We start from the raw sequence: 20,619 nt of genomic DNA, 5'->3' as shown, positions 1-20,619 counted from the left end.
ATGATTCAAGTCCTGCCTCCCCAGGAAGAGAGCCCGGTAGCCTCTAGCCCACACGGCTCCCCTGTAAAACTCAGAGCCCCGGACAGCCCAGGCATTTGGCATTCATTCATCCATCCATCATTCATTCCTTCGGCAGATATCTCTTGAGCAGAGGCAGCGCCCCTGCAGTGCCTCATGTCCTGGCCTGTTCACTCACGCCTTTCTGACCTCACCACTCCCTGCTCTGCCCCTCACCCACCTTTCCAGCCACTCGCCCCCTGCTCTTCCTGAAACAAGCATCTTCCGGCTCCAGCCTTCGTTGTTGTTCCCTCTACCTGGAACACTCTTGCTCCAAATATCCCCAGATCTTGCCTCCTCACATTCTTGAGGTCTCCACTCAATGTCACCTTCTCAGCAAAGCCTTCCCCGACCACCTCCATTTATAAAAACTGCCATGCCCCCTCACCCCTACTGACAAGCCCTATCCCCTTCACCCTGCTTTACTTCCCTTTACAGGACTTATCATCAGCTCACATTTATTGATTTCTTGCTTGTCAGCTGTCTCTTCCCCACTAAGTTATTAGCTCCAAGAGGGCGGAGTTTGTCTGTTTTGTTCACCAGTGTATCACCAGCATTGGAATAGAGGCCAGCATTAGAAGGACATCAATAATTATTAGTTGAATGAATGAATGAAACAGGTAACGTCTTACGCTCTGAAAAATAAAAAATGACTAATATTTCATGTCCTCCGGGGGCACACAGTCTAATTGGGCATGCAGCCTGTAACCTGACACAATTAGTTAAAATACCAAGTGAGAGTGTTAAGTGCATGGGAGTGAGGCTGGCCCAAAGGAACACGAATATCGTGATAGCTATCAGTGCCCAAAAGCGGCCTACGCCAGCACCGTCCTGGCATCTCACATGCATCATTCATTACTCTCCATACCCCCTCTGGAGAGGGTGGGGAAGAATGCACAGAGGAGGTGAGACTCTGAGGTTCAGTAGGCAATCCAGGCAGAGGGATCAGCAGAGCCACTGGGGCATGGAACCACACGGGCTGCTGGAGGACTGACTCTAAGCCTATGATCTGATGGGTGGAGCCCGGGGAGCTGCAGCTGGTAGAGGTGGCATTTGGTGTGGCTGGAGAGTCCCTATCCATTAGGCCATGAGCTGCCCATTTGCTCAGTGCCCTGCAGCAGGCACACATATGGAGAGTGATGACAACATCCGATTCACAACCAGGCAGCCAGGGCACCCACGTGTCAAGTGACTCACTGCCATTTTTTCCAGGTGGGCTAGAAGTTCACACCACCCTTAATGCTTAGTTCTTGGAAGCCTGCTCCCTTGTTCCACTTCTTACCTGCAATTCTGAGATGTTGCCCATACCACCTCTAGACCCCATTCTACAAACTGTTGAAAACTATGCCACACCCTACCCGCCACGTCACCCTCTACTTGCTTCAATGTAAATAGTGAGAAATAACTTATGGCACTGAGCCGATGGGTTCTCTCTCAAGAAAGACCCAATTGTTGAAGATGTAGTGCAAAGAGAAGTCATAAATATCCCAGTTTGCTGCAGTTGAGAGGAATTTACCACACAGCAATTAAGGAAAACTGGTTCTCTGTAGAGGAAACATTCAGACTCCCAATGCAGAATTCTGGGGTAAGTCCACTGCCAAGTCCCTGAATCATAAATGCCAGGGACAGGGGATTTTAGGGAAGAAGTCCTGGGCTCGTAAAGGCCTCCCTCACTCAGGGGATGTGATTCTCATACACAGAAGAATATGGTAGAGGCCAAAGCTCTACCCACCAGATTTCTGTTGGTTCTCTGTAAGAGCTTTCATTGTGGAAGGGGTGTCTCGAGGTTATACGTCACTGGAGGAATTCAAACAGAGAGTGAATACATCCTTCCTTGGAAGGGAAGCAAGCCTTTGGGGTGCAGATGGACAGGGTAGAGAGTATTGGGGGGAAGAAAGAGAGATATCGAAGGAGAAGCTGATGTTCTTAAGGCCAGGTCCCTTCCTGACCCAGGGCTATAAACCTCTCACCAGGAGCCCCCAACCCCAGCTGCCTCTGCCCTCACACTGATCTGTTTCCCATTCCCTGCAGCTTCCAATAAGTTTCTAGACTCTTAGCCCTGAATCCCAGTATGCTGGCTCTTGTCCCAGCATTTTGGCAGAGTATAGGGAAGAGGCAATCCAAGGGTGCCCTCTATTTCCTTCCTTGCCCCTTTAAATGGAAGAAACGGGATTCAGAGGGTTCTAGAACCAGTGTCAAGATCCTAGGTTCCAGAGCCCACTGTTTCTAAAGCACCTCCAAGGAAGAGATTTCCAACATCCTGCAGGGAGAGCCTCACCTCGGAAGAGGGCTAGAGTGTGGTGGAGTCCGTCCAGGGATAATTTTCTTCCTCCCCTTACCCCACAGCCCCCATTTCTTTGTAGGTCTAGAGCACTAGGTTGGGGAAGGACATGTCCTAGACCGTCCCCCAACCACACACCTAATTTACATAAGGCAGAGGTGGGATGGGGTAGGAAATCCCCCAGGGGCTAGTCTGGTCCTGAAAGTGTTCATGGGCTCTCCCCACCCACCCTCATATGGGAGCAAATGAAGGTGTCTGAGGAAAGGCATGGTGACAACCACAGGGTCCGAGTGGGTGGATGTGAACGGGGCCTGGAAGAATCCAGAAATTAGGTTAGAACGCGGGAGCTCGACCTCCAGAGAGGGCCCTGGGGCGCTGACACAGCGGCCTCCCCGTTCAGGGTGTTCCCCGCTGCCCCATCTGCCTCCCCCGCCCCCAGGGTGCCCTTTGAAGCCGGGAGGGGGCTTTGATCTGGGGTCTGCCCGACTCTCAGCTGGCCGGCCAGGTGCGCTGGGGGAGGGGCGGAGGGGCCGACCATCCCCCCGGGCCTCACCCTCCCCCGGCCCTCCCCCTCCCCCGGCTCCCTGCACCCCGCCCCCTCCCCCCACCCCGGGCAAGGAGACTGTTTCCGGCTGTTGCAGGAGGGCACCCGAGCACCCCGACTCCACGCCTTGCAGCTGTTCCCCAGCTGCCCGGCCCCACCCCAAAGACAGCTGGGAGAGAGGCTGGGGGGTGGGGAGCGGGGCGCAGCTGCTCGGCTCCGGGGCTGGGACCGGGGAGGGCGGCGACATGAAAGAGCCTGGACCCGCCGGGGTGGCGGGCGAAGGAAGCCCCCAGGCGGTTGCCTCCCTGCGGGTTCCGCACATCTGGCCCACAGGAGCCAGGGAGGGGGAGACGCGCTCCGCTCCTGACCACCCAGCCCTGCCTGGAATGGGGAGGAGCGTCGCCTGCCCGGAGGGCGGGGGACGGGAGGGCACAGCCGGGCGGGGGCTGCGAGAGCGGTATCTCGGAGTCTGAGCGGTTAGCCGAGGGAGGGACAGGGCGCGCCTGTGGCTGTGAGGTGTCTTGAGTGTGCAGGGTGAGGAAGGCGCCCACGCCTTCTCCAGCTGGCCCTGTTCCTGGGGGCACCTCCAGCTTTCCTGGCCTCCTCTGCCCCTGACCCTTTTGGGAGGTGGGTGACAGCTGCTCCTACAAAGCCAGGGACAGCTGGGTAGCTGGGGACAGCTGGATGGGGTGAGCGTCTCCCGGCTTCCCTGGCTGCCCAGGCACTCCAGGCCATACTACACAGTTAGCTGCTTGGCCTACAGCCTATGTGCCTGGGTGTCTATTTGCTGGGATGGGCTTTCAGAGCTGGAACCTGGTGGGATTCAAGCTCATCCCGCTACCACCAGTCTCCCCTCCATATCCCAGTTTCACTGATGTACCTGGAGAAAGAACCTCTTCCATCAGCTAAAACAAAACCAGGCCAAGTGGGAAAGAAATTGGGCAGCTTTCTGTCTTGGCTCCCAACTCCTGGCACAGAAGATGTCCCAGGGGTCCTGACAACCAGAGAAAGCGACAGTGAGTCAGGAGCAGATGTGAGTGGAGTTAAATGTCTATCTGTCCACCAGCACCTGGCCGCAGGCATCCTTCCACCCTGGGTTGGAAGGGCACTGTGCTCCAGCCATCTGCCTCCCCTCAATAGCCCCAAACAGGTGCAGGGGAAGAGAAAGGGGCAGGCCAGCTGTTGTCATCATGCTCCTGGCTCTGGCTCCTTGCCAAAGTGGGGAAGGGGGAGAAGTGAATCAAGGGTCCACCCACCCCCACACTGAGTCATTTTCTACTCCCACAGGATGGGAAGATGGAGGCACTAGACCAACACTTTTGTCTGGCCAGCCCGACTGGCCGGTGGACATGGACTGACCATGTCCTCCAATTTGAGTGCTTATTTTTCTGAGGGGTGACTAAGAGTCAGTGAGGGTTGGACCCCTGATGCAGGACTTACCCATAGTTCCCTGTCTTGCTCTAGGCTTTCTGGGGTGGGAGGCATTCTGGCTCAGATTCTACCCAGACAAGGGGAAAGAGAATTAGGCACCCAGGAAAGGTTGACCCTCCTACTTTACACATAAGCAGATCCATGCAAAGTGTTAGGCAACAAACCAGAGATCCAGCAACCCCCTCACACCGCTCCTGCTCCAACAGAGGAGGGCTTGGTGTGCCCTAGCCCCTCCTTCCAGCCCATGGGTCCCTGAGACAAGCAGGTCCCTGGCCAGTCCCTCATGGCAGCACTTCTGAAACCCCAGGATGTTTCAGAATTACCAGGGGGTTAAAAATGCAGATTAGTGGAAATTCCCTGGTGGTCCCGTGGTTAGGACTCCGTGCTTCCACTGCAGGACTGCAGGGAACATGGGTTCGATCCCTGGTTGGGGAACTAAGATCCTGCATGCCGTGCGGCGTGGCAAAAAACCAAACAAACAGGTTCCTGGGCCCTCAGTGATTCCCACTAAGTCCAAGTAGGGCCCCAGGACTCAGCCCTTTTAACAAGCTCACAAGCATGCTACTCTTTGGGAAGCTCTGCCAAAGGGGATGAGGGTAGGATGTCTTTTTCACCTTGTTACCCTAGCACTGTGCCTCCCAGAGCACAAGATTTTCCTGCCTGCCCTCCATCCATGCTCAGGGGCAGGGGCTAGAGCCCAAGTTACCAAAGGAAGCATGGAGCTGAGTGACCCTCCCCGCTCCCCTCCCCCAGTGGGGGCCAAGGCTCAGTTAGACTAAATTCCAAGAAGATAGGGTCTGCTCCACTTCTGTGCCCTTGGCCCTACACAGTGCCTGACGCTTAGCATGTGCTTAATAAATATTTGTGGACTGAAGGAGGTAAACTCTGCAAGACTCATAGAAAGGTATTTCTTCCTTTGTCTGTCCTTGCTAAGAGCATGTTGGCAGAAACTCAAAGAGATGCCGGGGCCCATGTGGCCGGGGGCTGGGCCTAGGAGGCCCTCAGCAAATATTTGCCAAATGAACCCAAGGCTGAGACAGACGTAGTTAGTGCCTGATGAACTGACATTCACAGGCCTGGAACAGGCTAAACCCCGGAGAGAATCAAGGCAAGGAGGGCAGGGGCTTCCATCCCTAGAGGGGCCCCTCCCCACACCAACGCCTGAAGACCCCAGGCCTGGGGGAGTTAGGGGTACGAGGCGAGGCAGGGAGTGGGACTGCGCCATTATGTTTATTAGAAGGTTGGATTTCGGTGTGTGCTCTAGACAGATTACAGAATAAATACCTGCGCCTTGAGAACAGGAAGTCCACGATTCATACAAAGTGCTCACTACAGGAAGTCGCTGTGTCAAAATCCAGGCAAGGACCCAACTCCAGGCAGCCCCTCCTCTCCCGCTGACCTCAACAAGGGCTGTGCTATGGTTTTTTATTTTATTATTTCTTTTATTTCTCTTTATTATTATTAATATTATTATTATTTGCTTTTGCTGTGGTCACTATCATTGGCAAGTTTCCTTTCCCCTTTCCTGGACATGGGGGTTCCTGTCTTTAAGATTCCATTCTGAGGCTGAAGGTGCCAAAAGCTGCTTGAGAAGTGGCCTTTGAACTCCGTCTGGGAGGATGGTGAGAAGGAAGCAGGAGAAATCATTCTTGGTTTAAAAAAAAAAAAAAAAAAAAAGCCCCACAATCTACAGGTCGTTCCCTATTTAGTCAGTGATCAAACTGCCCAAAAGAAAAACAAGAGGAGAAGCAGGCCAGTGGACACTGGTCCCTCCTCCCAGGGCTGGCTGAGGAGAGTTGGAAACTGCCCCTACCCCCAAGGCTTTAGGGGAAGCTGAGGCTCCTTCTAGCCACGGAGCTGGGTAGGGGAAGGAGTGGAAGAAAAAAGGAGAGACAGAGAGAGAGAGAGCTCAGCGCCTTGAGGTAGACGCTTTCCCAACTCCAGAGCCACCTGTGGCCCCGGCCCAGGCCAGCTCCCACTGTCACCTCTGAGTCCAGGAGATTCGTGATAAAAAAAAAGATCAAAACAGGCCCCAAACAAAACAAAATCCAAAAGGAAAAGACTTGGGGAAATGAAGGAGGAAGGGAGGGAGGACAGGAAGGTAGAAGGGCAGGTCTCTGGATGCGTCATTCCCGAGCCACTGGGGGCTGAGGTGGGGAGATTCCCCAGCGCCCCACCGCCCGCGTAGCGTTAGCTCGTTACGTAGTGTTTGGTGGACGGCTGCCCATACACCCTGTAGAAATCCTGGTGGCCAGGCTGCTGGGAGGCATCGAGCCAGTCTCTGACCGCCAGGCTGGGAAGGGACTGGGGGACGGAAGGTGTGGGCGGGAGCGCGTGTGAGTACTCCTGTGAGGGCACTGTCCAGGGGAAGTGGCCGGAGCGGGGGTAGGGCTGGTGGCCGCCATGGTTGGCCACGGAAGAACAGTAACAGTTGTCCACAGAACAGACGAGAATCTTGCGGCCCCCATACTGGGGGAGCATGGGCTGCTGGGCGGCGGAGCCATTGGGATACTGCGAAGGGGGGAACACAGGACTTGAGTGCACTGGTTGGGCGCCGCCCGGCAGGGCCACCAAGTGCTGCGTGGAGCTGCAGGGGCCCAGGGGCTGCCCTGACTGGCCCTCGCCGCTGGCTGTGCTCGCTGCCCCATACTGGCTGCCCACAGGGCCCGACGACGTCTCTAGGAAACTGGCCTCAGGGAAGGCCGTCGAGTGCTTGCGCTTTTCCGCCCCAGAGCTGCTCACACCACAAGGGTACAGGGGGACGCTCTGCAGGAAGGGCACCGGTGTGCTGAAGGGGCCTGTGGAGAGTTTGGGCAAAAGTCGCTAAAGCCCCTGTCCCAGGCAACCCAGGCCTCCTCTCCCCCGGGGACATTTTCCATCTGTAGGACCAAGCACAATACACCATGCACCATCTTGATGCTTGCTACTCCGTTAGAAAGCAGATACTACTATCATTCCCATCTTACAGCTGAAGATGCTGAGGCTCAGGGAGGTGCTACGGCTTGCCCAAGGTCCCACAGCTAGAAGTAGCAAAGCAGGGATATGAGGAAAGGTCTATCTGACTAGGCCAGGCTGCCTGTCAGAAGGAAGGTTCTGGCATTTACCCCTGCCCAAAGGGTTCTCTCCCTTTGATTGAGGATCCCACCCTCACCTTCTAGCATCTTCCGTAGCTGCTTCTCCTTCTTGGCCACCTCGTTCAGGAAGAGCTTGGAGTTCAAGTGGCCGATCTTAGGGGGAGAAAGGCTGCTGCCTGTGCAGGTCTGGGTCCTGGGGGCAGTGGACGGGGCATCTGCTGTGAGGAGGTATCACCGGTAAGCCCGCCCTACCTCCCCCCAGTGGGCCTGGCCCTTCCTGCCCTCCCCCACATGTGTTCCCCTGAGGGCTGGTTGCCATCTGCTCACCTGTCCATTAGGATTTTCACAGACTTGGTGTTCTAGAGGGAGAGAAAAGGGTTAGTCAGTGGGAAAGGCAGCATGAGAGAGCTGCCCCATCCTCTCTCTCCCCAGGCAGGGCTGACCTTCTGATTCTGGCCAGAGTGTGGCAGGGGCAGGAGGTGGGGTGCCTCCATTTTCAGAAGATTGAGCACTTGCTATGTGACAGACAACACTGTAAGTGCTTTCTATACATCTATCATCTTATCTAAACAACTACCCTAGGAGGAAGGTTCTGCAAGCACTCAATCTTTTACCCAAAATCTTTGGGGCAAGATGTGTTTTGGAATTTGGAATTTTTTGGACTTTAGAAGGGAAATATGATGCCCGTATCATAATATGTGATTACAGTGTAGGACACTGTAATCTAACACATCAATGTTTCTGCAGCGATATATATATATATTTTTTTAGCCACGCCTCGTGGCATGTGGCACCTTAGTTCCCTGACCAGGGATCGAATCCCTCCCTTGCACTGGAAGAACAGAGTCTTAACCACTGGACTGCCAGGGAAGGCCCAGCAATATGTTTCAATATTTGTATCAAGTAAGATCAATAAAGGCCATAAATTGCCAGCATCAGTTCAGGTCAATTTTTGCTGTTAAATGAGCTGCTAGAACTTTTTTCTTTCAGTTTTCAGAGATTTTTAAAAATTTGGCATTGCGGATAACAGAGAATAGATCTGTATTATCAACCCCATTTTATAAGTGAGGGAGCTGAGGCCTAGGGAACATATATGACTTGCCCAAGGTCACAAAGCTAGAAGGAACAGGGTGGGAGGGTTTTGAATCCATGAAGGCTGGCTCCAAAGCCCTGTGAGCATACTGGTGGAGGGAACCAGTTGGGGAGCAAAGCATCACAGACTCCAATTTAGAAATGCCCCTTGGGGCTTCCCTGATGATGCAGTGGTTAAGAATCTGCCTGCCAATGCAGGGGACATGGGTTCGAGCCCTGGTCTGGGATGATCCCACATGCCGCAGAGCAACTAAGCCCGTGCGCCACAACTACTGAGCCTGCGCTCTAGAGCCCGTGAGCTACAACTACTGAAGCCCGCGTACCTAGAGCTCATGCTCCACAACAAGAGAAGCCGCCGCAATGAGAAGCCCGCGCACCTCAACGAAGCGTAGCCCCCACTCGCCGCAATTAGAGAAAGCCCGCGCGCAGCAACGAAGATCCAATGCAGGAAAAAAAAAATCTTAAAAATGCCCCTTGGGTCCCACCAACCGGTCCCAGGCCCAGCCCACCTTCATGAAGCTGACGTCCTCCGTCTTGTCGAAGAGCAGCTGCAGGGAGCCCAGCAGCTTCTTGGCCTCCTGCATGCGCTCCCCGAGATGCAGCGCCTGCGCTGCGTTCTCGCTGCAGAACTTGGCCTGGGCCTTGTCCAGGACCTCCACCGTCTGCCGCAGGTCCTCATCCAGCAGCTGGTGCAGCTTCTCGTATTGCAGCCGCACTTCCTCCTTCAGTTGGCTCACCTTCTCCTGCGGGCACCGGGGCAAGAGTGGGTGGGCAGGTAAGTACTGGGGACTTCTGGCTGCTGCTCCTGCCTGTCTCACATCCTGGATGGGGGAGTCTGGGACCCCAAAGCCCCAGGCTGCCCAGGGCTCCCAAAGGCAAAGTCTGACCTGCCAATCCCCCACTGGTAGCACAGGGCTCTGGACAGGTACCCTGGCACCAGTGGGGGGCTCATCCACTGACGGTTCATTGAATGACTGACCAAGGGATTCCTGCATAGAGCTGACCACGCAACAGATCCTAGCCCAAGGCCCAGTACCCAAGCCGCCCCCCACCTCATACCATGGGCTTGGGCTTAGCTACCTCCACCAGGCGCTTGTCTGACTCGAGTTTGTACAGTTGGTCCTCAATGTCCTGCTCTCGCTCCTCCAGCCGGTCCTGCTGCTTCATCAGCATCTTCTACAGAGACAGTTGGGGTCGGGGCATCAGAGGAATGGGTGAACACCATCCCTACCTCTACAGAACAGACTCATCCTATGGATCCTTTTTCCCAGATGACGTAAAATTTCTGCCCCCCAACCCCTTCTGGCTCCCATGCAACCCCAGGGGCCTGGTGATAACTGTCTGGCCAGCCTGTTCCCAGGACGAGAAAGCCTGGAATGCTTCCCACACATATCTAAACCATAAACTTTCTGAGGGCAGGGTCAGGCCTGCCTCTGTTGTAAGCACTTTTCCTGTATAGACTTATCTAATCATTCCAGTAATGCTATGAGATACATACTATTATTATCCTCATTTCAGAGAAGAGGAAACCAGAAAGGTTAAGTAATTCATCCAAAGTCACACAGCTAGTGTCAGAGCTGGAATACAAACCTAAATGACCAGGTAGTAGGGTCTGTTCTTATCCAAGTCATGCTGCCTCTCTCTGGGGAGCACCATCTTAGAAATGATGCCGAGGGTCACACAACCTTCCCGGGTCTCACAGGCCCTCTGGCCCGGTCCAGAGATCTCACCTGACGTTTGCCTTACACTTGGGGGGCATCAAGCCAGCCAGCTGCCCCCTTGCTTGCTCTTGATGCTGAGAGCTAAGCCTCTGAAGTCCTTGCTAACTCCCTCAGCCCCTCAGTTGGACCTGGGTGGAAAGGAAACTCTGGCTCTCCTAAGACCCAAGGTCAGTCTGCTGGAAGGTTCTGGACCATGCTGCTCTTCTCAGCCCTTAATCTTCTGTCTCTACAACCCCTCTCTTCCCAGACCTGCCTATCCCAGCTGTTCCAGCCGCCCTGCCATCCTCCCTTGCCAGACACACCTCTTCAAACAGGGTCTCTCTCCTGCCCAAGAGCCCTCGATGACCCCTCCTTCCAAACTCTGTAGGCTCTCTTACTTACAACCTGATTCTCCCAGCCAGGTGGGCTGGCATCCTGTCCCTGACACTGCAAATCTGAACTCCCTGCACCCAGCTGATGTTTTTCTGCAGCCCACAGTGCCTTCTCCCCATCCCTTGTCTATCCTTCAAAGCCCAGCTTAAGGCCCTGCTCCTCTAGGAAACTTTCCATGGCCCCTGCTCGGAGTCTGTGCAGGACCCTCCCTGTCCTGGCCATACGAGGGGCTGTCACATTCTGCTCTCCCTCTGTAGCTGTGCTGTCCAATACAGTAGCCACTAGTCACATGTGGCTATTTCATTTTAAGTTAGTTAAAAATAAATTAAATTGAACATCAGTTCTTCTGTTGTACCAGCCTCATTTCAAGTGCTCAATAGCTACATGTAGCTAGTGGCTAATGTACTGGACACCACAGACACAAAACATGACCACCTCACAGAAAGAGCTATAGGACAACAATATTCTATAGTCTGACCAACTGCAGTCTAATCTCCAAACAAAACTCAAGGCCTCTTGAAAACAAGGCTTTGCTGCTGTATTTTTCCACTTCCCTTCCTAGCCGGGACCCACAAAGGCCCCAGCACCCTACAGATGCATAATGTGTTTCCTGAATAAACCCATGGGTTTTGCACACAAAACAAGGTTTGCAAAGCAGATTGCACAGAACCTAGCTCACAGTAAGTGTCCACTCAACAAGAAGTGGTTTTCTTCCTCTGTGTGGACCTCAAAGTGACCCTCAGGTTTGACCCATGACCCCCACTCCTGTCCACACTCAGCTGGCTTCCAAAAGACAAGCTGCCACCAATCCCTTCCTTATTCCCCCAAACCCCTTTACACATGGGGAAACCAAGGCCAGCCAAGAGAGTTCAGTGACCCTGTTTTGTGTTGGTGGCTACCCTAGAACCAGGGCCCTGGGGACAGGAGGAGGTAGGGGGTGAGGCTCTCAGATTCTGAGCTGGGAAAGCCTGGGGCAACCCCCCCAACAATTTGACCTTTCAGTGACCCAGGACAGTACCTTAAGAGACAGCCCTAGGAGATGTTGCCCTGCCCCGCCCCCCCAGCCCAACATGCACATGGATCTGCTGCCAGCCTGAGAGTCAGAGCCTGTAGAGAAACACAGCTGGCTGGGCGCAGGAGCAGAGGTAGTCACACACCCTCCCTTCCTGTGAAACTGCCCCCAGTCATGTGAAAAGGGCAGGCGGCACCCCACAGTATGGCCCATCTACACGCATACAACTGCACGCACACACACAAGCACATGCCATCACCTGGGTGAGACCCCCTCGGGCACACTGTCACACACACACAGCCCTGCACAGTGAAGGCTGGCCCTCCTGAAGGCCCCCGACGACTAAGGGAGGCCTGCCTGAAGGCAAAGTGGCCAGGGTACCACCAAAGGATATGAGACCTTTTTACCTCCCCTGTTACAACTGGCCCTCAATTTTTTGCCTGCTGGCTGCCTCGTCCCCACACTCGGGAAGCAGTCCCTCCAATCTGGATGCATCTCAGGCTCCAGGCCACTCCTGCCTTCCCAGTGCCCAGGATATCCGAGAGCCCAGGCCCCAGCCACACACACACATCTGTGCACCACGGTCTCCCGGCCCGACTACTTTCATGACCAAACCCACTGGTATCAGAGTAGAGGTGCACCTGGAGCTAAGTCCCAGACGAGGGGCAGGAGAGAGGCAGCCCCAGATAGGATCTCAGCCCCACTTCCCTCAGAGGCCTGGAATGGGGCTGTTCACTCCCACCCTCCAGACCCGTGGGAGGCCGCTGTCCCATTCCCCTGCAACCCGGTCAGGGAGTTCATGGCTGACCCCTCAGGGCACAGCCAAGGGAGGCACTTCCTGTCCTGTCCTGGGGAGTGGGGCTCAGCCCCTTCCACCATCTAGGCTTTTCTCAGATCCTTTCCTGGCAGCATGGCCACCCCGGGACCCTGAGGTGTCTTCCCTTGGCTTCTGGGTCCAGGTCCTGGTTCCTGCCTGCCCAGAGCCCTCTGGGGTGGAGCCCAGTCCAGGTCTAGCAAAGGCAGTGGCCACACTGCCTAGCAGGTGGCTGGGTTTCATTGGCCCTCCCCCAGCTCAGAGGCCATCGGGCTTCTGTCTCCACTACAGGGGGAAGGGAAGGACCAGGAATAGGAAGGAAACTGGCCAGGGAATGCCCGCCAGGGAGGGCTGGGAGGGGGGCCCACCATGGCCAGCTCGCCCTTGCAGGAATGGCGCTCCCTCGGGGCTAGGTGCTCTTAATCCTGCCGCAGCCAACACCGGGGGTTGGGGGGGGAAGCAGGGGGCGGGGGGACACTGCTACCTCAGGCACTGGAAAATCGGGGTGGTGGGGAAGAAGGGAAATATCCACTTGCTGCCCCTTTATTACCCCTCACCTCGATTCCACCAGTGAATGAATCAGGTTGCTGAGAAGCTGGGAGATGGGGAACAGAGGAAGCAAGGACCCCTCCCCACTACCAGCAGCCTCCTTTCCATCCCAACCTCCCAGAACTACTGAGAGCTGAGGCTCCACTGTCCACCTGGGAAAAACCCACAGCTGAGAGATTTCCCAGCTTGATTCAGGGCAAGCCCTCTCAATGTGGGGGAGGGCACCTTACAAACTGCTCCCAGCCCACAGTGGGTCATCTGGATTGTGGCACACCTCAAGTGTGCAGGTACAGAGTGGAGACTAGAATGGTCTAGACTAGGAGCAGGGACCTGAGGGACCAGGCCTCTAGCAGGGGCAGGGGCAGGCCCAGCCCCACGCTACACCTGCTGGCCCAGGTGGGACCTGCTTACTCCTGTCCCCGTCCTTCCCCAAGGACCTAAGGCCTTCCACGGTCTGCTCCTGGGTCTGTGAGGACAAAAGCATCAGGAAGACTTGGGGGCACACCATTCCCACCCCTCCAAGACCCTCATATCTGTCGCCTAATGTTCTAGACTCTGCCTTGAGCTGCTCCCTCCAAAGCCCCTCCCAGCCTGGAGAGGGGGCAATCATGAGCCCCTTACATTCCCGCCCTGGGAAAGCCTCACTCACAGCCCTCTGGAGACTGACTGGCCAGGCCCAGCTGGCATTTTTGATGCCAGACCGGACTGGGCAGACGGGTAAGGCCATTGGGACACTAGGCTGTATAAAAGTTAATAAATGATAATAATAAAACCCTCAAGTCAACCTTGAAGAGAAGCAAAGTCAGGAGGGAGCAGGGCCCCAGGATCTGGGCCAGAGGCAGACCTCAGGTTTGTAGATGGGACCAGAGCTGGGGCCAGCAGCCCCTGTGATGGAGTGGAGGCGGGAAGAGGGCGCTGGGCTGCTGGAGTACCTCTGCCTGCTGGGATCCCTGCCCAGATGACTCTCATGCCAGCTCCAGCTCTGGATGAAGCCCCAGCTCAGAGCTACCCCCTCCTAACCTCCTCCCCAGCTGCCAAAGCCGCCCCCCACTCTCCCACATAAGCCCTTGTCCCAGGAGTACGTCAGCCTCCCCTCTCCCTGGGCCACAGCACTCCCTCCTGGTCTCAGCCTTAGTTGTCCCCATGCCTCAGCCCCTACCTGGGGCTACCATGTGGACCCCCAGGCTGCGGGCAATCACAGACCCAGAGAGAAGAGGCTACAGAGAAGGAACCAGGGGCAAGGAGAAAGGCAGCACCTCGGAGGCAAGCCCCGGCAGACCCCAGAGAGGGTTTCCCAGCTGCAGAGTGGAATTAGCTTTTGCCATGCAGAGAGCACTGCTCTGGGGCAGCAGAACAAAGAGGCGAGAGAGAAAGCCCCCCTTTGTCTGTGTTTGAATGCCAGGCCAGCCGGGAAGGAAGGCTTTCCCAGAGCCAGGGATAAGGCCAGCCAAGGCTGCCTGCTCGGTCCAGGGCTGGGGCCCAAGCCGGGCTCCCCTTCTTCCTATGACCACCCCGAATGCCCACAACACAGCATCGCAGGATCCATCCGGGCTTCCACCTCCAAAGCCCACCACAGGCAACAAGCTCAGCGAAGGTGAGTCCCCTCCCCTCCCCAACACCTCCACCAGGTGAGAAAGTCACAAAAGACTCACACCCACCAACCAACCACCATCAGGCAGGCAGTCACACACTAGCGCTGTCAACGACAGGTATGTGTGCACCCTCAACTTCAACTCGCAGGTGAACGGCAAGCAGGGCACCCTCCTCTAGCCCACACACACACACACACACGTGCACGTCTTCCCGACCCCAAAGCCACACACAAGACAACTCTGTAATTAAGTCAGTCACTCACACTGCACCTTCACAGAGATACACACGTTGAGATACAAAAAAGTAGTCCCATGTGAGATGCACAACCAGACGCACTGGTTACACATGCGCACACACACACCTGCAGACAGACCTGGATGCAGAGGCACCCAGAGCTGCAGCAGGCAGAGTCATCAGCAGGGCGTGCATGACAGGCGTCTGGTCTGGCTGTGTCAGCAGGATCCTGGGGTGGAGGTGGGGGGCTGGGCCTCCGCCTCAGGCTCCTCTGTCCGGGGCCAGGGAGGAAGGCCAAGCCAGGCCCCCTCTTCCCAATCCTTCAAGATGGTCAAGGAAGGAGCAGCCACTTGACCCTCCCACCTCCCACCCCACCTCAGACCTCAGGATTATGGTCGGGGGCAGCGGAGAGCGGTGGGGTCCGTACTGCCTGAGTCAAGCTGCAGCCACAGCCTGGCTATAGCTGGGCCAGGGCAGCTCTCACTCCCAGAGCCCACTCGGAGACAGACACATGGGGTAGAGACCTAGGATCCCCTCCAGGGTCCCAGGGCAGCCCCTCCGGCCATGGACAATGTGAGCAGGATGACTTCACCCCCAGCAGCTGCAAACCCCAAACTGGCCAACGAAGTGGGATCCTGTCCCCAGAGAACATCTCTTCTCAACTCTAAACCTTCGAGAATGCAAGGAACAGGGTCCTGGGAACATTTCCAACCTCAGTCTGGGGTACTAGGAATGACACAGAGGCACAGCTATGACCTGAACACACACACATACCCTGCATAGCCCTTCACAGATATAACTAGGCCTTATCTTGGATCTTCTTTCTATGTTGAAGGAGGTCATGAGACAGAGGTGCTCCCAGCTCATACCAGTCCCGAGTTCCTCACATGAACCCCTAAACCCAGGGGCTGGAAGAGGGTTTGACTACCTAGGGCCGCCACACCTGAGTCCACCTGGATATCCCAATCTTGGGCCCTTAGCCTCCCATAGCCCCAAGGGAGAACACATTTGGGGTCTAGGCATGTCTTAGAGTGGTCTCTGCGGTCTACCCAATGGGCATCCAGGCCTCATGGCAACGTGGCTTACACATTGGCTTCCCAAGGGCAGAGTGGGGCGAGGACTTCGAAGGCCTGACTCTGAGACCCCCTGCTAGTCCCCTGCTGGGCGGAAGCCCTACTTGCATTCCTGCTGGGCCCCAGCTCTAGGCCGCTGCACAGGTGGGTGCTTTGAGTACGCGTGTGGAGGACCACCAGGGGGAAATTGATCAGCGTTTCCTATTCCTAGCCAGTAGGGCATTTCAGCAGCCCCTGCCCCTCCCCGGGACAACGGAAGAGGAAGCACAAGAAGCAGAGCTGTATCTTAAGGTGTGTGCCAGGTTTCCATGCTTCTGCTCCTGCATCTGGGATAATTCTGTTGCCTTCATCCATGGTACCAGCAGAGGCCCTTTAAGACAGACTCCCTCCCACAAGGGAAAAGAGGCCCAGGAAAACACCCCTCCCCATGGCTAGCCTAGAGAGGATGGAGCGCAATGGGTTCTTCCATTCAGGTTCTTTGTGGCTCACCCCCTCCCCTGAGGGTGGGGCCCCTCTTCCTACTCGTTCAATAAGTCCAACTCACAGTGAGTGGCACTGGGCCATTGAAGGGTTTCCAACTCCAGTGCCCTGGGACACCAGAGAGAGTCTGGAGGGCCTGGGGTAGGGGAGCCTGGAGAGGGACGAGACTCAGGCTGTGGGGCACAGATGCTGAGCGCACAGAACTGCACATCTGGCTGTGATGCAACCCACTACTTCTGAGCCTGCCCACACCAGGAACAGGAACGAACACAAGAACACACACACACACACACACACACACGCACGCACGCACGCAGACGCACACACATGGAGCTGCTGACAAAGTTCAGGGCCTGCTTCCATTCAGTTCCTTCCATGAGCTGGGGGATCAGGGACCTGCCGGTAGGAACCCCAGGGTATACTCTGCATATGTGTGCCACCCCCCATCCCCCAACTATACAGACAGGAGACAGGTGCATTTGAGGGCAAAGCAGACAGTCTCAAAGACACTCACAAACACAGACTCACATCTACAGACACTCTCTTACTACCAAATCAGGTAAAATTGTGCTTTCTCCCCCACCTAAATGAAAGACACCTGAGCACTCCAATACAACTAAGGGCAAAGCCGTGGGTGCAGGCACACATTCACTCATCACCCTGGTCACTGTCCCCTCTTCTGTGCCTTTCAGCCCCATCTCCACCTTTCCCTTCCTTTCATTTTCCACTGTCAATCCCAGGACAGAGAACTGGACAGCCTTCCTTTCTCCTGCCTCTGCACTTTTCCCAGCCTCCTCCCCAGCCCTTGCATCTTTATTAATAGCAGCATCTTCCCAATACTAGGGAAAGTCTGGGCTCTGCCTGCCCTGGGTGGGGGGCGGAGTACACTAGGGGCTCATTTGTTCCCCTAGGCCTCTGCCTTTTCCAACCCTGGTGGTGGGGGAAGGCTCTTCCCTCCATCCCCCACCCACACTTCCTTTAAGAAACCAGAGGCTCTGTCCTGGCACAAAACCCCAGAGCTAGCCCATCCGATTAGAAACTAATTATACAGCAAATTTTATTTGTTATCCCTGCTCTCAGCCTGTAGCAACCCTCCTGCCTTTTGTTAGTGGTATGTGTATGTTTTTTAATTGCTGAACAGTGACTCATTCTGACTGGTCCCCCCTACAGGAAACAGCCCCCATCTACAACCGTCCCCTGCTCAGAGCTTCCTCATAACCAAGCTCCCCACTGGCCTCGACTAGCCTCCAGGGGCCCCCACCCATAAACACTCCCAGTCCTACCAAAGCCCAACCTCACCCCCATGATATCACACCCAGGCCCCAAGCTGGGGCTTGAGATGGCTCAGACAGTCTCAGGCCAACCCCTTCTTTCTGGTATGACTCAACCCTGAAAGCCAGGGGACCTGGGAGGAACCCAGGAGGAGCCCCCCTCCACTGAAGGGGACGGAAGTATTGCTTCAGTCCAGCTCCAAAGCCAGGCCAGCCCCAGAGGCCTGAGGGGGAAGGCGGTTTTGACATTGGCCGCTGCTACAGGGTGTATACAATGGGAGGGGATGCGGTTCCGTAATCACCCAGCCGGCAGCCCAGGGGAGCCAGCTGCCTGAAACCAGATTGCAAGGCGGCTCAACCTTAAACCCACAGGATTCTTTTTCCATCTTCCACTTCCCCTCCCCAAATGTGGGAGGGCTGTGATAGAGGGCTGGGCTGGGAGAAAAGCGCTCAGGGTGATGAAGACATACTTTAAGGTGTGTTCATGCAGACGCGTGCAATACGCACAGGCACACAGTGGGCAGAGATTCTCACACATGGAGAACGGGCTATGGGGAATAATCCGAATAGCTGAGATGCTGTCCAGTGATGCTGTTGGCTGTCCAGGCCTTGGCCAGATAGATACCAGGAGTTCTGCTCTCCCTCCGGAAGCTCCCCCTCCAGCCCCCAGCCCCCCCCATGTGTTTCCACTAGGGCTTGAAACTAACATGGCTGCTTTTGTTTACTTCCTCATTGGTATGCCAGCATCATGGATCATGTCAGCCACAGCAGCGGCACCAGGACACTCATTACATAAACAGCAGCTGGAGAAGCAGGACCTGGGTCACTCCCTTTAGTGACTTCCCGTAGGGCCTACGGAAACAACGCCGGGGGAGGGAGCTGCGCGCAAAACAGAAAAGCCACAGCCAAACTCTACCCCTGACAGCCCCACACCTCAATTCTATAAATGCCTCACAAGATGCCCCCCGTGAGCACAGGTGCAGGAATTTATCAAGTACCGATCGGGGACCCTACTTCCCAGGACCTTGCCTCCAAACTTACAGAGTAGGAGTTTGGAAGGGAACCTCTGGCCTGATGTCACAAGAGTCAGCCTGTCCGGATGGGTGATCCCCAGGCGGTAGGGAGTGTGTGTGTGTGTGTGTGTTGTGCGTGTGTGTTGCGCGTGTGTTTGTGTGTAGGGTACTTGCCCGGATCTCATTCCTCCGGATCTCCACGTCGCACACCGAGTGTCCCTGATGCGCACCGCTGTAGTAGCAGCAGTACTGGCACACGGCCACCTGCTCGGCCTCGCAGTGGTAAAGGCGGTAGGCGTTGTGTTGCGGGCAGCTCCAGGCCCGCACGTCGTCCGCCTCCACCAGGAGGTGCCCGCGGGCGGTGGAGGGCTGCTGCAGGTGCGTCTGCACGTGGGACTGGCAGCAGGGCGCCTCGCAGCGCAGGCAGACCTTCTGCGCCGGCAGCGGGGGGCCACGGCGGCAGAACACGCAGTGCAGCGCCGCCGGTGGCTTCTCCACGTGCAGGGCGTTGAACTTCTCCACGATGTTGGTGAGCTTCAGGTTCTTCTCCAGGCCCGGCTTCTGGTTGTAGGCCTGGTTGCACTCTGGGCAGCGCACCAGGCCGCTGTCCTTGGCCCACGCCTCGCCAATGCAGCCCCGACAGAAGTTGTGTTTGCACGGCAATTGCACCGGCTCCACGAAGACATGCAGGCAGATGGGGCAGATGAGCTCCTCCTCGAAGCAGTTCTTCCAATTCTCCGCCATAGCGGCTGCGGGCAGGGGGCCCGGGCAGGTCTTCCCAACTCCCCAACTCTGGGGGTCCGTCCGGTGCCACTACAGGCCCACCAAGCCCTGAGCTCCGGGCCCCGGCGGCCCCGAGAGTCGCTCAGTCACCAGCGCCTTCCGCGCGCCCGCCCCCCAGAGGAGGGAGCCTCGGTCCTCACGCAGCGCGCGCAGCCGGCTGCGTCTCCTCCTCCTCCTCCCGAGCGCCTAGCGGGAGACCGCGGACTGCGCCAGGGCCGCGGCCGGGGCACCAGCCCTGGAGGGGAGTGCCGGGGTCCAAATTCCATATAAGAGGCCGCCTCCCGATCGGCGCGGCTAGGGCAGTGGCGGCCCACGGCCTGCACTCGGCCCCGCGGCTGACATTGGGGCGCGCCCCAAGGCGGACAGAGCCCGGGAGCCGCACACTTCCTCCAGCGACGGCGGCGGCAATGGTGGCTCTCTCCTGGCTCGCCGGCGCCGCGCCTCCCTCGCCTCGTCCAGGGTCTGAGAGGCCGGAGAAGCGAGTGCGGCCGCGCCAAGGACTGCTAGATCCGGACCAGGAGGGCGAGGCAAGCCGGTCCCCGGGCCGCGGCGCGGGCGCCCCCCGGCTGGCCGGCCGTCTGCGGGTGCGAGCTGCGGGACGCAGGCGGGCCGACTCCGGGGCACTGCGTGAGCGCAGGGGCAGTCATTCAGATGAAATTCCAGTCCCCGGCCAGAGACACCAGCCCGCCTCTGCCTTCCTCCTCCCTTCACAAATAGAAACGGAAGGGGGAGGGAGAGAAGTGGAAAAAAAAAAAAACCAACCAGAAAGGGAGGGAGAAGAAGCCCCGTCGGTGCTCCGGCCTGACCCCCTCGTCGCTACTTCTGCGCTCCCCCGAGGCCCGGCGCCGGGCGCCCCCGCCGCGAGAGACCCCGCTCTCCGTCTCCACGCTGGGCGGGCGCCCCGGCTCTGCCGAGGAAAACAAGGATTGATCAAACTAGAAAGGAATTTTTCTCAACTGCTAATGAACAGGAGGCTCGGCTCCCGGCCCTCCCCTCCCCCCGGCCCTCCCCCTTCGCCACCCCGGCCCCCCTCCCCCCCCACTTTCTTTTCTTCTCGGCCTCTCCTCCGGCCTTCGGGGCTGCGGTCGGAGCCAGCCCGCGGCAGCGGGGCCGGGCCAAGCCAGTCGAGCCGGACTGCCTCCCTCAGCGCCCAGCCATCTTGGGCTCCCGGCGGCCGCCGCGGTGGCGGCCGGGGGTTCGAGCGCGCTCGCTGGAGGGTCCTACG

At 56.9% G+C, this 20,619-nt stretch overlaps 1 protein-coding gene across 1 annotated transcript; it reads right to left on the bottom strand.

Annotated features, from left to right (window-relative positions):
* Window positions 1-5,529: 5,529 nt before the first annotated feature.
* Window positions 5,530-20,406, bottom strand: TRIM8 (tripartite motif containing 8). Its single transcript, XM_082610289.1, has 6 exons — window positions 18,786-20,406; window positions 9,560-9,655; window positions 8,989-9,222; window positions 7,715-7,746; window positions 7,465-7,580; window positions 5,530-7,111 (listed from the first exon to the last, which is right to left on the bottom strand). Exons 1-6 carry the CDS (start codon window positions 19,353-19,355, stop codon window positions 6,504-6,506), a joined length of 1,656 nt encoding a protein of 551 aa, XP_082466415.1. The 5' UTR covers window positions 19,356-20,406; the 3' UTR covers window positions 5,530-6,503.
* Window positions 20,407-20,619: the final 213 nt, after the last annotated feature.

Source organism: Mesoplodon mirus, assembly GCF_964341445.2.
Source record: "Mesoplodon mirus genome assembly, chromosome: 2".
NCBI lineage: Eukaryota > Metazoa > Chordata > Mammalia > Artiodactyla > Ziphiidae > Mesoplodon > Mesoplodon mirus.
Note: the sequence above shows the minus strand (reverse complement) of the source record. Positions and strands in the feature narration are given on the sequence as shown.

Excerpts from the sequence above, each read along its gene's own strand:
- TRIM8 (XM_082610289.1), bottom strand. The coding sequence starts at position 19,355 with ATGGCGGAGAATTGGAAGAACTGCTTCGAGGAGGAGCTCATCTGCCCC. Across the intron at positions 9,656-18,785 it reads TCCGGAGGAATGAGATCCGG|AAGATGCTGATGAAGCAGCA; the intron begins GCAAGTACCCTA and ends CTGTCTCTGTAG. Across the intron at positions 7,112-7,464 it reads GCTACGGAAGATGCTAGAAG|GCCCCTTCAGCACACCGGTG; the intron begins GTGAGGGTGGGA and ends AACTCTCCACAG.